Below are 16,459 nucleotides of genomic sequence, written 5' to 3'. Positions count from 1 at the left end.
CCCCCCCCCCCGAGTCCTCGCATCCCTCGGGCCCGAGAGGCCCAGCCCCTGCCCGAGTTCACCCTGGTAAACACATATTCTGGGTGCGATGTCACGTTGCTTGAGGGCAGCCTCTGGCGCCCTCTAACACAGCCGGAGTCGCCCTTCCCTGTGGCTTTGGCCCCTCTCCCCGCCTCAGTTAGCTCCTCCCAGCGCCCTGTTTCTTCCCCATTGCCCCGCTCCTCGACTCCTTTCGGGGATCTGGTTGTTGTTCAGCCGAGTGTCCGACTTTCCGTGACTGCATTTGGGTCTTGGCTAAGTTACTGGAGTGGTTTGCCATTTCCTCCAGTTCATTTGACAGCTGAGGCAACTGAGGCAAACAGAATGAAGTGACTTGGGTCACACGGATAGTGAGTGTCTGAGGCCAGACTGTTTTAATCCTTACCTTCCTTCTTAGAATTAATACTGGCTTCCAAGGCAGAAGATTGATAAGGGTTGGGCAGTTGGGGTTAAGTGACTTGCCCAAGGTCACACAGGTAGGAAGTGTCCAAGATCAAATTTGACCCCAGGACTTTTTTTTTTTAGGCCTGGCTCTCTATCTACAGAGCTCCCAACCTACCCTCTAGGACAGATTTGAATTTGGATCTTCCTTACTCCAGGTTCTCTTTTCACTGCCCCTCTTAGCTACTCTGGAACACAAATGCACACCTTTTGCTGAAGCAAATCCCCATGGAACATCTAACATTATTAGTGAGTCCTAAGTGCCCCTTTTGTTCTTTCCCCTTTGGTTTGTAAAAGACAAACTATGTTTTCAGGCCAGGAAAGGGACATCCCTATTGCAGTCTACAAAAAGAAATTTGGTATTTAAGAAGGGTTGGAGGTGATGCTAGCATACCATTAGAGAAACAAGCAGGAGACCAAGTATCAATTTTTCTTCTGTATTCTGATTTTTCCAAACACTACACTGTGCTGCCTTAGACTTGAAGGGGAACTTCTCTTCCAAGTAATATCTTCCTACCTTGAAAGGAAGGGAGCAAAGAGGGAAATAAAACCATTAAGTATTAGAAGGAGCTTGCCATTTAAGGGACACAGAAAAGGAGAAGCCATGTGTCTGAGACTGAGATTCCTTGCAGTATAGTGTAGGTAATAGAAGAATTGGGAAAAGCCTTGGTCCTAGTAGAAGACCCAGTGCCGAGTGCCACAGGAGTTCAGAGAGAGAATCTTTGCCAAAAAGTTCCAGATGTGGTTATGACACCCAACAAGTTCAATTTGCAGTAAGCCCTCCCTGTTCTGGCTGTCTGTGTGTGGAGTCTTAGCAGCAGATGAATCTTGTTCTTCTGCTTTTGCCTCCTAGCAGCACCCTCTCAGATATCACCATTTCTTCAGGAAAATCTTGAGGCATTTCTTTTGCCAGCCTGCACTGAGCTGTTACTTTTTAATTTGTATTAGAGCATAGACTGAGATCTAGAAGAAACCTTAGATGTCACTAGATCACAGCCCTAAAGCTAAAAGGAATCAAAAAAGTCTCTCTTGTCCAGCCCTAGACCCCCATATTTTATAAATAAGAAAACAAAGGTCATAGAGTTTAAGTGTCTTGTCCAAAGTCATACAAGTAATATCAAGCAAGATTTGAATCCATGGCTGACTCCAGAGCCAAAATGATCTTTCCAAAAGACCATGCTGCCTCCAAACACTTGAGTTAAATGTTTAACATGCATCCCTTCTTTTTTCCTCCATCAGAATGTTATGCTGGACTTTGTGTTTTCAGTAGATGACCCTGTAACATGGCATTCAAAGAACTTGCAAAAAAATCGCAACCACTACTCTTGCTTAAGACTTTTTGGACCCAACGTTATTGCTAAAGTACAGAATAACTATGGAGCAGGAATCTACTACAATGCCATGATAAAATGTGATGGTAAGGTGAGTGAGCCTGGGCCCTGTTTCTGATGTGGACATTAGGCATCTTTAGTGCCAGTATCCCCGATCATCAGAAAACTCAGTAAATCTGATTTTTAGCTTAATAACAGATTAAATAGGTAATTGATTCCAAACATTAACTATAATTGTAGTTCGAGTAAGTGGTAACTTGTCCTGCCCAAGAAGGACTAGGCCTCTTACTTTATCTTCCTACCACACAATGAGGATTTCCTCTCTTTAAAAAATATTTGTTGAGTAACTGAAGAAAATTAAGTCTCTTCAAGACAAATCTTTCTTCCCGCCTTCTTCTTTACAGGTAGGATAGACACCACCCAGGATCTTGTGGTTCACACAAAGTCAAAGAATGCCTGCCTGGTCCTTTTGGTATATCAATAGTTAATCTCTTTGGGAACACAAGGCATCTTTGCTATTGGCCAGCTTGCATTGAACCAATGGGGTAAATTCTAAAACAAGAGCACTTTAACCAGTGGTAGCAAACTAGAACAGAGATTTAGCATCTTAGTGGCCCCTTAGGACACTGAGGTACAAAAAGGTAACAGTTTGACCCAGGTCACATTCAGTCTGCATCATCAGTGTGGCAGGGTTCCCTTCCTTCTATCACACTGCTCTGAGTGATATCACCCCATGTGTCCCAAAGTACAAATTGTAAGTATAAGGCCTCTGATTGGGACAGAGGAAGCCATAGCTTTCCGAGAAAGCCAGTGATTAGAGGGAGACACAGCCTCGGGGACCAAGGAGATCATTGCCAGCTACAACATGCCTAAGTCTTTTGAGGTTAGAACCTAGTGCTCACTTCGGCAGCACATATACTGAGGTTGGGATCCAGTTGTGCCAGGTAGACCAGAATTATGGGAGCTTGGGATCCAAGGGTTAAAGTTTAGCAACTTCGATAGGAACTTTAAGATTGTCAAAACATTTTGAAGTTTGTCTCATTTGAACTTCACAGTAATCCTGTGAGATTGGTGATATAAAGATCCCATTTTACAAATGAAGAAAAGGAAATGCAGTCACAAAGAAGTGTTAGAAGTAGAATATGGAAGGATGGACGAATGAATGAAAAGGCCTCTCTTAAATACAAAATATTGGGAACATAAATATAAAAGCAAGGCAGTTCTTGCTCTCAAGAAACTTAATTCAGATGAGGAGACAAAATAAGGGGGGGGGGGGGAAGAGAGTTAGTTTCAGCTTTAAGTAAATGCTTCTTCAGACCTAGCATTATGCACTAAATTGCCCTGTTTGTAAAGAATATAGATCCAGAACTGAGAGGTCTTATCAAATGCAACGATCCAGGACAATCCAGAGGGATTTATGAGGAAGAACACTATTCACATTCAGAGAAAGAACTGTGGGAGTAGAAATGCAGAAGAAAAATATATGATTGATCACATGGTTCGATGGGGAATTTGGACTTTAAATGATCACTCTGTTGCAAATATTAATAATATGGAAATAGGTTCTGAAGAATGATACATGTATAACCCAGTGAAATTGCTTGTCAGCTCCCGGAAGGGGAGAGAGAAGAGAGGGAAAGAACATGAATCATGTCACCATGGAAAATATAATAAATTAATTAATTTTTTAAAGCATTTATTAATATTCATTTTTAACATGGTTACATGATTCAAGCTCCTACTTTACCCTTCGCCCCCCGCACTCCCCCCAACCATGGCAAATTAATTAATTTTTAAAAAAGAACTGAGAGGTCTTAAGGACAGAAAACAATAGGCCTGGCATCCTGGATCTAGAGCTTAGCCAGAGGGCCTAGTCTGCAGGGTGAAAGCCTCAGGAAAAAAGACTAGCTTTTAAGGATCTTGCTGGCTATAGGGCTATAGGGTCAGCAGAAATAAGAGAGGAACTGGGTATGGAACTAGCTATTGACTTCAGAGCTTTTCTAGCTTATTTTGATAGAGGGCCTCACTGGTTACAAAGTCTCTTAGCCTTGTAAAGCAATTTAGCTTAATTATTATTATTCCCTTTTTACAGATGAGAGAAGTAAGACTAAGAAAAGTTAAATGACTTTCCTGTTGCTACCCAGCTAAGCAGCAGAACTGGAGCTAGAGCCAGGATTTCATAGTCCAAATCGAGTGTTTTATACTTTGTATCTTTTGCCTCAAGACAGCTGAAGCAGGAGTCTTTGAAGGTAGATTTAAGAGGCTTGGTAGTGTGCGAAAAGGCAGAAAGCAAAGCAGTCCCTGTTAACTGAAGGCTTGCACTTAACTCTCTTTATAAGAAGTAACTCATAAGTGGGATTAGAGGTAAGTGGTTGAAGACAGATTGCATTCTAAAAGTCTTTTCAGTGTGAAGAAGTATTTGGGGTTCTTGTAGTGTACCATCAGAAATGATGCTAAAAGTCCTTATTCTTTCATTGTAACTTGAAATGTCTATAATGGTGGAATTCTAGGAGCTAGAAGGCATCTTAGGGGCAATTTCATCCAATGCCCTTATTTTACTGATGAGAACATTGCTATTCTGAAAACTTTGCCCAAGGATATAGTTATGGCAATATGGCAGAGAAACAACTAGCACCCAGATCTTTGGGCTCTCTATTAAATGTTCTTCCCTTTGCATCAATAATCATCCAAATGTGAGTGGTTTGGAACAGATAGCGTTAAAGTTCCCTTCCAGCTCCATGTCTGTGATCCAAAGGAGAGATTCTGCATTTTCAAAATGGAGAGGTCATGTTCAGTTGAGAAGAAAAGTGAGACTTCACTCTTCCATGGAAGTGACAAAATCTAATGGAAGAGCATGAAACTTGGAGTAATAGGACTTAGTTCACCTTTCAACTCTTCTATTGACTCTGTGGCCATGGACTTCCTCCTTTGTCAAATGAATGGGTTAATCTCAATGACCTCTGCAGCCCAGGCCTAAGAGCTACCACCTTTGTACAACAGGCACTGAAATTCCTTGGGTTTCCATGCCCACTTCTTTGAAAAGCTTGATTGATTTGAAGTTGGATACGGTTACCTACTAGTTCTCTGATGGCTCTGATAGTCTGTAGTTCTAAGTGAAAACCAGCAAATGCTTCCTAGGGCAGGTCATTTTACTGCCATTCCCTTCTGAGTGGAGTTAACTAGAACTGAGGTCCAGGCTTATCTTGAAGATGGCACTTTGAGAGTCCCAGGAAACTAACCTGTATTCAACTCAGTATTTTGTGCTTGAACAGTCTAATGCCAGATATTGCTCTTTTTTCTCCCCCAGCTTATCAAGTATGGAGTTATTAGCACTGATACTCTAATTCAAGATCTTCTTAATTGGGATACCTTATATGTTGCTGGACGCCTGCAAAAGCCGGTGAGTGACTAAGCTTCTTTCTTCTGAAAATGTCAATGGTTTTAAAATTTAGAAAAGAATTCCAGAGATCCAGATGGTCCCTCTAGCTTTGGTCATCACATTTTCTGGACTTAGCTCTCTGTTTATTTGTTGGGAAAGGTGGGCTCTTAAATAATCAATTCAACAACCAATTCACAGAACATTTATTAAGCCCCTTCTATATGTCAGGCATTCTGCTCATTTCTGGCAATAAGGCTTCAGAGGAAGACTCTCTGCCCTCAAAGAGTTTACATGTTCACTTCTGCCCCAGAACTCCTCATCTCCTCCCCCTCACCCTCTGACCCCCTCACTAGACTTGATTTGCCTGAGAACCTGTTGTATCCCCCCTCACAGGATCATTTTGGTTTTGTCTTACTAGCCTCAGTGCCTAGTACCAGCTAGGAAATAATAGGCATTTATTAACTACTTGTTGGATTGGATTGGATATATAGAGGGCAGTGCTAGGATTTGTTATGGCAGGAAAACAAAGAAATATGATACAAGCTGTAGGGTGTGTTATGGGTAAAGGAAAAAACAGAAGAGCTTGTGGAAATGTGAGGGGCATTGTGTATTCAGAGTGGGAAGTGGGGCTGAGAAAGTTTGTTTAGATGTTACTGTATTCTCATGTTTGCCTAATGTAATCCCTGGAAATGTCTAACCTTTGACTCAAGGAAATCAGCAGATTTGCCACAATAACTTAGTATTCGTGTCAATGAAACTTTCTCTCCTTTAGCTTCAATTACTTGTAAAGCATGGGGAGGATGAGATTTAAAAAAAAAAAAAAAAAAAAAAAAAGCCATGAACAGAAAGGAGGCTGCACACTGGAAGTGAGCATCAAGGATTCCCTCCCCACTTGGTGGAGGAGAAAGAAGAGATATTTCAGCCAGCCTTACAACTGCCTTTGAGGCCAGAGTCACTAAGCCTCAGCCTCTCCTTTGGGAGGCTCCCAATGTATAGGATTGCAGGTCAGCTGTAGGGGCTATGTTTTTTCCCCATCTCCAACTCCCTTTGTGATACAGTGCCCCCAGAGAGGCAATCAAAAGCTCATTGGGAGTCTCTGGTGTTCTCCTGGGTGCTTTCTGTGATCCATAGTCTAGCCTGTGCCAGTTTCCAGTCAGAATTCAGGATCTGGCCAAGAGGAGATCTGAACATTGGCAGCATGCCCTACAAACTGAAGCAATATATTGGACTTCACAGTTCAGGTCAGTTTTCATTTATTTTGGAAGGTTGACTACCAGTAGACATCTTCCTTTTAGAAGATCTTTGACACTTACAATAAAAATGTAAACCTAAATTAGTAGGAGTAGTTAGCTAGATTTAATAAAAGGAAGTATTCCTCAGTCGATAGAATTGAATTCATCTCTTTACAAAGAAGAAAATAAAAATGAGCAATCCCCAGGAGTTCAGAAAAAAATGAATGGGCTGCGAGTCTCTGAATAGGCATGTCCTGCCCCTAGGTGGCAGCAGATGGGGCTTGAACTGGTTGGTAACCTCCATCAGAAAATGATTCAGCCTCTGTCGATGGAAGCAAGGCTTGCCTGCACTTCTTTATCTTTGAGAAGAAGGAGATGAATTTGGCTTTTCTGGCTAAAGTGACTTTGCTGTCTCCAAGAGATTCTTGACTTAGAGCTTGTTGAGTAGATAGTACTTGGTACCTTTGGCAATATAAAAGATGAAAAGGTGTGAACTGGTTGAACAGAATGGAGTCTTTTGGAAAAGCAAGGTTTGAATTGGATTTTGTTGTTTAATTTACATTTTCATCTTTAACTCCAATTTCAGAAAAATTTGTTTTTGCTTTTGCTTGATCTTCCTTTGACAAGGGTTCCTTACACTAGCCTAGAATTTCTCTGCTTCCTGTCCTTTTTGTCAAGAAAAAAAAGTTCTTAATATTCAAAAGAATGTGATAAATCTTTCCATAAAGCAGTCCTTTACTAATGTGAAGAATCATTGTCTAATTTGTTTATTTTGTAAGTTCAGAGGTTTGGGGGGGGGTGGGTGGGAAGGGAGGTGTCTATAATGGAAAGTGTTTTTTTTTCTCCACACAACTTTTTTTGGACATATTACTTATGCTGAAATCAATTCATGATAAAAAAGGGTTTTACTCACTTATTCATTATTCACTTAGATTTTTCATAGAATCAGACTTTTTGAGCTCTAAGAGACTTTAGAGATCAGCTAGCCAAATTTTCATTCTAAGATCCAGAGAAATAGAGGGACATTCCTATGTAAGACTCCAGCCCAGTTAAATTCATTCATTCAACAGTGAATCTGTCTAATGAGTTATATTTTCCTTTTGTGATTTTCCTTATTTGGATAGGAAAATATCAGTTATAAGTACAAAAAGCATTGTACCCCAAGAGCAATAAAAGGTGGGGAGTAAAGAGGCCAGGGTTTCCAGTCCTAGTTCTTCCACCACCTGGCAATGTGACCTTGATCTCTGTCTTCTTCAGTCTTGTTATCTAAGAAATGAGAAAATTCTGCAGATGATCTCTGTTAACTATCTGGTTCTAAAATTCTCCCTCAGAGCTTTTGTCCTTTTGGACACAATTGGAATCTTGAACAGATTGCTCATAGTCTAAGTGGAAAAATCCTGAGCAATCGCATTATTTGCTTAGTGGTATTAAGGGTTTGAACACTTACCAGGGCTCAGATCATTAGTGGTCTTGGTAGCTGGTAGTGTTACTCTTTGAGTTGAGCTCTTTATGTAACTCAGTTGAAGAGGAAAACACATATGGATTTTCCCTTTTTCTGTGTTCCAACATGCACACACAACTCTTTAGTTGACTCTTTTTGTAATAGCTGTCCCACCCTCTAAAAGATTTTTATTATGGCGCTAGGACTAACATTGCCCAGGCAGTTCAGGTCAGGACATCTCTAGTGAGATACAAACAGCTATTCACAAATATGAGAACTCGGGTTTTTCCCAGGCTTCTTGGGCAGCACCTCAAGGGGTCACTGGCTTTTCACTCTGGACACCACACAACAGTGTTAGTAAGCCAAGTTCCCATTTCACCTAACATTGAAAAACTGGATCAGCACAATGGTAGAGGCTTCTAAATTTGGCTTTTTACATACAGATACTTTATTTTAGCCTTAAATTTTTTTTTTATTCCCTCAAATTCAGAAAGAAAGAAAAAACTTAGATAACAAACTGTTATTTTGTTGAACTGGGGAAAAAAAACTCAAAAGTACTGCTTTATTTTGTTTATCTGATTTTAATTAGCTAACTAAATATCTCAATGTCATTGAGTTTGAGGAGGAACCATGCAAAAAAGAAACGATATAAGTTAGTATGGTGTAGTGAGACATTAATAGGATTACAAATCAGGGGTCTAACTAGTACCATTCTATTACTATGTAACTTGGAACAAGTCTCCCCATCACTTTATGGGTACATAGACTCATCTTTAAAATAAAAGGGTTAGAACTGGCCTTCAAGGTCCTTTCCAAATGTAACTCTGTGAACCTGAACCTGATTTGAAAACACAGGGTGTTATCCTGATTTTTCCAATTGATTCATATGTCCTTGGGCAAATCACACTTTTAGACTGTGACTTGGTTTTGCCATTTGATAAATGGTTGTTTTTAAATCCTCATAATTGCATAAGCATCTATTAAGATTGTCTCATTGTGGCCTAGAGGTGACAAAATTTTTGCCAGGAAAAGACAAGTTCTGGCAGGCCTCACCAAGCTATGAAAGCTTTGAATATGAGCTTCACAGACTTGTGTCAGAGCCTCAGTCTAGTTAAATCTCAGAGAAGTTTGTCATTAAAAAGTCATCCCCCAGACTGAGTTTAATTTTTTTCAACCACACTAACTATTAATATTAGGAGGAGTTGTGGTTTGAATCAGTGAAGGGAGCACCTATGTGAGTGAAATCAGCCAGTGTTTGAAATAATGAAAGACAAAAGGAATGGTCATGGTAATATAAGAAATAGGGACAGTAGCATTCTGTTATATAACTCTTGAAGATTTTATAAAGCATACAAAACTATCCTCACAACAACTTTAGGAGGTAGGTACTGTTATTATCTTCGTTTTACAGTTGTGGAAATAGAGGCAGAGATTGTTACTTGCCCAGGATCACACAGTTGTTGTCCAAGGCATAATCAGAACTCAAGACTTCTGACTCCAGGGCCAATACTTTATCCTCTATGCCACCTAGTAGTGATTTATCATTGGCAAAGAATATTTTTTTCTTTAAAAAAAAATCTAAATTTCTACACAAAACTCTGTGACTTCTACCCTTCTGTGACAAATTCACATAAAAGTATAATTGTCCCTTCTTCCTCCTTTTTTTTTTTTTGGACTTTTACTTTTATACCCATTTTATGTGAGATTATAAATCCTATTCTCCCTACCCCACCTTTCCTTTTTTGACTGGCATATTCCCTTTCTCTTTTGAAGGCTTTTTGTCCAGTTTCACTTCCTCTTTGACCCTTGTCAACATTACTAGGCTTCCAAGTTGAAGTTGTGCTTCTCCCTCATTAAAATACAAACACTTCATCCTTGTGTAGTCCCTGCTAATTGCTCAAACATTTTTTACTTTTTCTGAACTCTTGTGTTTGCATTTCCAAGTTTCTGCTCAACTCTGTTTTTTTTCATCAGCAATGTTTACAAGTGTTCTGTTTTATTAAAGGCCTATATTCTCCTCTAGAGTTATTTTCAGTTTTGCCAGGTAAGTTATTCTTGATGTAAATCTATCTTTTTCATTTTGGAATATCTCATTCCAAGTTCACCATTGCTTTTTTTAGTGGTAGCTGCCAAATCTGTGTGATCCTGATTGTGGCTCCTTAGTACTTTAAAAGTCATTCTAGCTCTTTGTAGAATTTTATATTTGATCTGGAAGTTCTGAACTTTGGCTATAACTTCCTAGGAGTTTTTGTTTTGTGGTAATAAGTAATCAGATGGTTCTTTCTATTTTTACTTTCTTGCCACTTCTGAGAGATCCTGGGCAGTTTTCTTTTATTATTTCTTTTTTTTTTTTTTTTAAACCCTTACCTTCCATCTTGGAATCAATACTGTGTATTGGTTCCAAGGCAGAAGAGTGGTAAGGGTAGGCAATGGGGGTCAAGTGACTTGCCCAGGGTAACACAGCTGGGAAGTGTCTGAGGTCAGATTTGAACCTAGGACCTCCCCTCTCTAGGCCTGATTCTCAATCCATTGAGCTACCCAGCTGCCCCCTTCTATTTATTTATTTATTTATTTGGTGGTGGTGTTTTTTTTTTTTTTTTTTTTTTTTTTTTTTTTTTTTTTTTTTTATATTGAGGGTTTTGTATTGATCTTTTTTTTTTTTTTTTAACCCTTAACTTCTGTGTATTGGCTCCTTGGTGGAAGATTGGTAAGGGTGGGCAATGGGGGTCAAGTGACTTGCCCAGGGTCACACAGCCGGGAAGTGTCTGAGGCCGGATTTGAACCTAGGTCCTCCGGTCTCTTGGCCTGACTCTCAATCCACTGAGCTACCCAGCTGCCCCTTTGCCCCCTTTTATTATTTCTTGAAATAAGTCTAAATTCTTTTTTTTTCTTTCAATCATGTCTTTCAGGTAGTTTGATGATTCTTAAATTATCTTTTTAAATGTATTTTCTAGATCATTTTTTAATATGAAGTACCTTCTATTTTCTTCTAATTCTTTATTATTTCTTTATTAGAAAATGAAAATCATTTTTCTGATTAACTTTATGATCTTCTCTAAGGATAGGATTGATTTTAGGTTGGCCTTGTGTGGGGAAATTTCACACCCAATCACAATTTTAGTCATCTTGGTCTTTTTTAATTATAAAGATAGCAAGATCAAGGAAAGATAAACATATTTATTAAGTACCTATATATGTCTGATATATATGTATGATACTGTGCTAAACGTTGGGGATACAAAAAGAGGTATAAGACTCCCTAGCCTCATGAAGCTCATTTGGGGGGGGCGGGGAGACAGGGAATGGCAACATGCAAACAAATATATGCAAAGCAAGGTATATATAGGATAAATAGGAAGAGGGAGAGGGTTCTAGGCACAGAAATCAGCCAGAGAGAATTCCTGGAGCCAAGAAGTAGAGTGTTATTTGTGGAATAGCCAGGAGGTCAATGTCACTGAATTGAAGAGTACATGTTGGAGATGCTAGAGTGGTTTGCCATTTCCTTCTGTGACTCTTTTTACAGATGAGGAAACTGAGGCAAACAGGGGTAAGCAACTTGCCTAGCATCATAAGTGTCTGAGGCCACATTTGAACTCAGGCCTTTCTGACTCCAGGCTCAGCACTCTGTCCACTGAGCCACCTAGCTACCCTACTCAAACCATTGGTGAGTTAGGGAGATGTCTACCCCAAGCATGTGGCAGAATAGACAGATATGAACAATTCATTTCAATACCCTCTAAGGCAGCAGAAGCAGGGACTGTGGAACATTTAGTTTAGTCAGATATCAAAGATGTCATAGTCATGTACTACATATCAGGCCTTTGTGAGTCATCCTGATTTTTATCATGCCGTGGGATTTTGAGGGCTCTGAAAGAGAGAATGAGACTGACAATTTTGTGCAACTCTGCCTCACTTAAATCCAATTCACATGCAAGTCAAGATATCCCCCGGTGATGTTATTGGTCGTCTTTGAAAACAAAGGACAGACAATGACAACATGTTGGAAAATAAGGTGTAAGAAAACTGGAAAGGTAGGCAAGGGCTTTTTTGTGTTTGCACATAGAGGCAATAGGGAGTCACTAGGGTTTCACTCTTACACTGGTTGGTGTAGGAATACAGCCACGGAAAGAGGGCAGGGCCGGAGGGACCAGGTTCAGAAGAAAGAAACAAATTTCTGGGTTCTGAAGAAAGAATCAGAAGGGGGAGAAGAAGAGGAGAGACTCAGTCGGAGTCTACAGCCCTTCTGCCCTTCTCTGTCCTCAGGTGAGATTCGTGTCCTTCAGTGAGAACAGTTTGCTCCGGACTGCACTCGATCGGAACCTAAAAAGTGCCGTCACAGCAGCTTTTCTCATGCTCCCAGAAAGCTGCTCTGAAGAAGATCTTTTTGTGCAGATTGCTGGACTCTCCTATTCTGGTTAGTATGTGTTTGCCGATAAGGAGGTACACAAGGCTTTTACTCAGCTGGGTTGTCTTACAGCCAATTCTTTGGGAATCTCCCTAGCCCTTGACTGAAACAGCCTCTGAGGTCTAGGTCAGCTCACCTGAACACAGCTACGCTTGGGCCCTCAAGACCTTTCCCTTCCCTTTCCAGTGTACTTTCCCATTACTCCCTAATACATTCCCTTGGTTCTTTTGGTTTTCTTACTATCTCTCACACATATCCTGCCTTCATGCCTTTGTCCATGCTTTGGAGACCATCCAGGTCATATGGTAAACAAAGCACTGGGCCTAGGGCCTAGAGTCAGGAATCTGAGTTTAAATCCAACCTCAGACATTTACTAGCTGTGTGACCTTGGACAAGTCATTTAACCTTTGCCTCAATTTCCTCAACTATAAAATGAGGATGATAATAGTAGCACCTATGTCCTAGGGTTGTTGTGAGGATCAAAAATGAGATAATATCTGTAAAGTGCTTAACACAGTGCCTAGCACATGGTAGGTACTATATACATAAATATTCCCTACCTCTTCCCCCCCTCTGATTTCAGCATGATATAATTGGGAGATCATTAGATTTAGAGTCAGAAGACCTGGGCTTAAATAGATATATACAAAGTAATATCAGGAGAGTGATCAGGAACCGTTTCCTTGAGGAAGTGGTAACAGCTTGACTTTGAAAGAAGTTAGGGATTCTATAAGACATTTGGAAAGGGAGGAAATTCTGGGTGTAGGAGGTGAATGTACAGGCTTGTTTAATGGGAAAGAAGGTACACAAAAGGGGTAATACTAAGTAAGACAAGAAAAACATTTGGGATCTGAATTCTGGAGAGCCTTAAATGCCAGGTTGAAGATTTATATTTTAACTCAAGGACCCTAGGGAACCGTTTAAGGTTTTTGAAAGGATAAGGACTGGAGGTACTTCCTTTTCTGGGCCTAACTCATCCTTTAAAATGTGGGGTTTGGGCCCTGGATGGCACATAAAATGCTTCCTTATCTTCAAATATTAGGGACCTCTCTTCCTATAACCTTTTCCCCTTCCTTCTCCTTATTCTTTAAGGATCTTAAGTGAAACCTTCCAGATATCCCTAGGTATATCCCATTTATTTTAATTTCTCCTTAAGTACACATAATATAAACCCTCTCATCCTCCACAGTTTAGCTCCTAATTATACTAATTCATCTATAATTAGAGATGTTGCTCACTGTTAATTTCATGTGTTAGAACATATTTCCTTATCAATTAAATGAGGTGATTGAACTTAATGATGTCCAAGGTCCCTTTCAACTCTTAAAACACCACAGGCCTATGTAATCTCTCTCACCAGATTAGAAGTTCTTTGAGGGCAGATACCCTAGTTGGTATCTTCCTTTAATGTGCCCAACTATAAGAGCTAGCTTGAGTCCTGAACATAGAATGGATACACAGAACGTGCCTGTTTACTGCTAGGACCAGTATCTACATCTCATCAAAATTTTTCCCTTCGAAGAAGAAAAAAAACATAAGATTGATCACATGGTTCGAAGGGGATATGATTGGAGATGTTGACTTTAAGTGATCACTCTATTGCAAATATTAATAATATGGAAATGGGCTCTGAACAATGATACATGTAAAACCCATTGGAATTGTTCGTTGACTCGGAGGAGGGAAGGGAAAGAACATAAATGATTTAACCATGGAAAAATATTCTAAATTAATTCATTAAATTAAAAACATTTTTTGAATGAGTTTTTCTCTTTTCTTATGACTTAGGTGACTTTCGGATGCTGATGGGAGAGGAGAAAAAAAAGGTGGTAAATATCGTGAAGCCCAACATACCTCACTTTCGTGAATTATATTGTTCCATACTACGCAGTGACCCCCAAGTAGTATACAAAGAAAATCAAGGCCGACTTGAGGTAATGTATCTATATTCTTGTGTTTCAGTACTTCAGTACTGACATTTCTATTGTTCTGGATATTCCTTCAACTTATGCAAATCACAGCCTCTCCCTGATATATTAAATGGCCTTTAAGATTTACTGGGGCCCAAAAATGTATCACCTTTACCCAGCCTGTTGATGAGCCTTTCTAGCGTAGTATGACTTGGCAGAGCTTGAGAAGGCAAGCAGTATGATATCCATAATACATGTAAATCATGCAAAACATATTACTGTATTAGCCATATTGCAAAAAAAAAAAAGGCAAGAAACACTAAGTAAAGAAAATATGCTTCAGGCTAACAGAGTTTATCAGTTCTCTCTCTGGAGGTGGAAAAAAATTTTCATCATGTGTTAGCTAGAGAACTCCTTGTCATTAGAGGTGTTCAGAAGATTTATGGCCGTCAATCAGGGATACTATAAAAAAGAATCCCTCCATTGTATTTTGAAATGGATTAGACCAATATTTCTCAGATCTTTCTTGGATGAATGACTTCTTTAAAGGCAGTAGTTGTAATGACGAATGAGCATATACAACTCTACCTGCTTTACTTTCTGTGTCAGCTATAGTCAATGTGTCCATTTAGAAAGTGTAGGGAACCCTTGGAAATTACACACAGCTAAAAAGTTGGTTTCTGTTCGTTGAGAATAAGTCTTTAAATATGTCCATTAACAAATGACTTGTTTATTTGACAATTGTTATTGTGTTATTGTGTTGTGATGTTATTGTGGCAGTACAATTCATGGATAGTGGAGTAAAACTTTAGGAATTTAAGTAGTCAGTATAGCTAGAGAACTAGTAGACAAGACTATGGCAGTGAAATTATTAACCATAAATAGTTTTTTAATATAGAATCATGGATAATAGTGCCTACCTCATAGTGTTGTTGTGAGGATAAAAATGAGGTGATTTTGTGAATTGCTCTCTAAACTTTAAAGGGCTATAGAAATGCCAGCTATTATTATCTCTTACTTGGATTTGCTACTATGACCAGGATGTGAAGTGTGTTAATTTTTTTAAATACCTTCATGCTTCTAGTTTACAAAAGCATTTACAGATAAAACTCTGAATTCTTTAAGGCAAAATGTAATGATCCTGAAACATTATTAATAGATGACCTGTAATATACTGTCTTCTTCAAATGAAAAGAGTGATATTAGTTACTTTCTAGCAATTCTTTATATTACAAGATGAAAAGATGTGGCTAGGTTGCCATATATATTAGTAGAAGGAATACTATTCATGCCAATGAGATCACAGATGTACCAAAGAGGAAGATTCTGAAAGAGAATCAATATATTAGGCGCAAGTAAAGAGCAAACCCTCAGACTCCATGAGCCAACTATCTTGATTCATGAAATCTCTACTCTCTCTGAGTAAAACTGATCTCAAGTTAATGATATTGAAGATATTGAGGGGAAAGCACATGTGAGCTGGAGGTGAGGAGGTCTGGACACTAATCCCAGCTCTTCTCTTAACTTGTTGTGTGACTTTGTACAAATCATTTTATCTTTCTGGATCCTATTAGCCTTCTCATCAAATGAGGATGCTTGTCAACTGACCATAGAGCCTCTGCCAACCCTAATCTTCAGTAGTCTAATGGTGGTATAAGAGTAAGTTTTTATGTAACCATCTTTCTGCTAAAAATTATAATGTGTGGGTGACTCTAGGTTCTTGGAGACTGCCCACCAAGCGCAGGGTCCTGGCAAGAATACCAAACCAGAAAGGCTTCAGATATAGGCCTGATGATAGCCTGCATGTCTCTTGTCCTAGGACCAGCCTAGCTTAGCTCAAAGAGGCTCATCACCTGGAAGGCTGTAGGGTGATGACTTTTTTGGCCATAGCTTTCCACGAAGACCAACTACTAAGGTATGGATGGAGATATCCACCCCCATGAAATCCCAGGTCCCTAAAGTGTTGAAGCATTTAGTAGTCATGATGTTGGTTCTGTAAGGATTCTTTTCAGGAGTACTTTCACTTAGGTCAGTGTTGGGAATGTGTGTTTATGTGTACTTATAGACTCAGAGCGTTTGAACCAGAAGGAACCTTAACGATCATATAGTCCAAGCCCTACAGCTGGCAAAACCACAGCCCAGAGTAAGAAATGACTTATTTTACCAAATAGTACCAAAACTTAGCCAGCTTACTCCCCTCAAACTTGTTTGCTAGATTATTCTCTTCTGAGGAAATGCACAGTGAGATAAAATGAAGCATTTCAGTGCTTAGATTTCTGTC

General features: G+C 39.5%; 1 protein-coding gene across 1 annotated transcript in view; it reads left to right on the top strand.

Moving 5' to 3' along the window:
• TAMM41 (TAM41 mitochondrial translocator assembly and maintenance homolog) overlaps positions 1-16,459 on the top strand; it is a 39,147-nt gene that overhangs the window by 3,214 nt on the left and 19,474 nt on the right. The window contains exons 2-5 of the mRNA XM_044666382.1: positions 1,720-1,902; positions 5,119-5,211; positions 12,127-12,277; positions 14,057-14,202. Of these exons, the coding sequence (XP_044522317.1) occupies positions 1,720-1,902; positions 5,119-5,211; positions 12,127-12,277; positions 14,057-14,202 (573 nt within the window). The remainder of the gene's footprint in view (positions 1-1,719; positions 1,903-5,118; positions 5,212-12,126; positions 12,278-14,056; positions 14,203-16,459) is intronic.

Source organism: Gracilinanus agilis, chromosome 1 (assembly GCF_016433145.1).
Source record: "Gracilinanus agilis isolate LMUSP501 chromosome 1, AgileGrace, whole genome shotgun sequence".
In the NCBI taxonomy this organism is placed as follows: Eukaryota; Metazoa; Chordata; class Mammalia; order Didelphimorphia; family Didelphidae; genus Gracilinanus; species Gracilinanus agilis.
The sequence above is the reverse complement of the archived record's forward strand: the minus strand, read 5'-3'. Positions and strand labels throughout refer to the sequence as shown.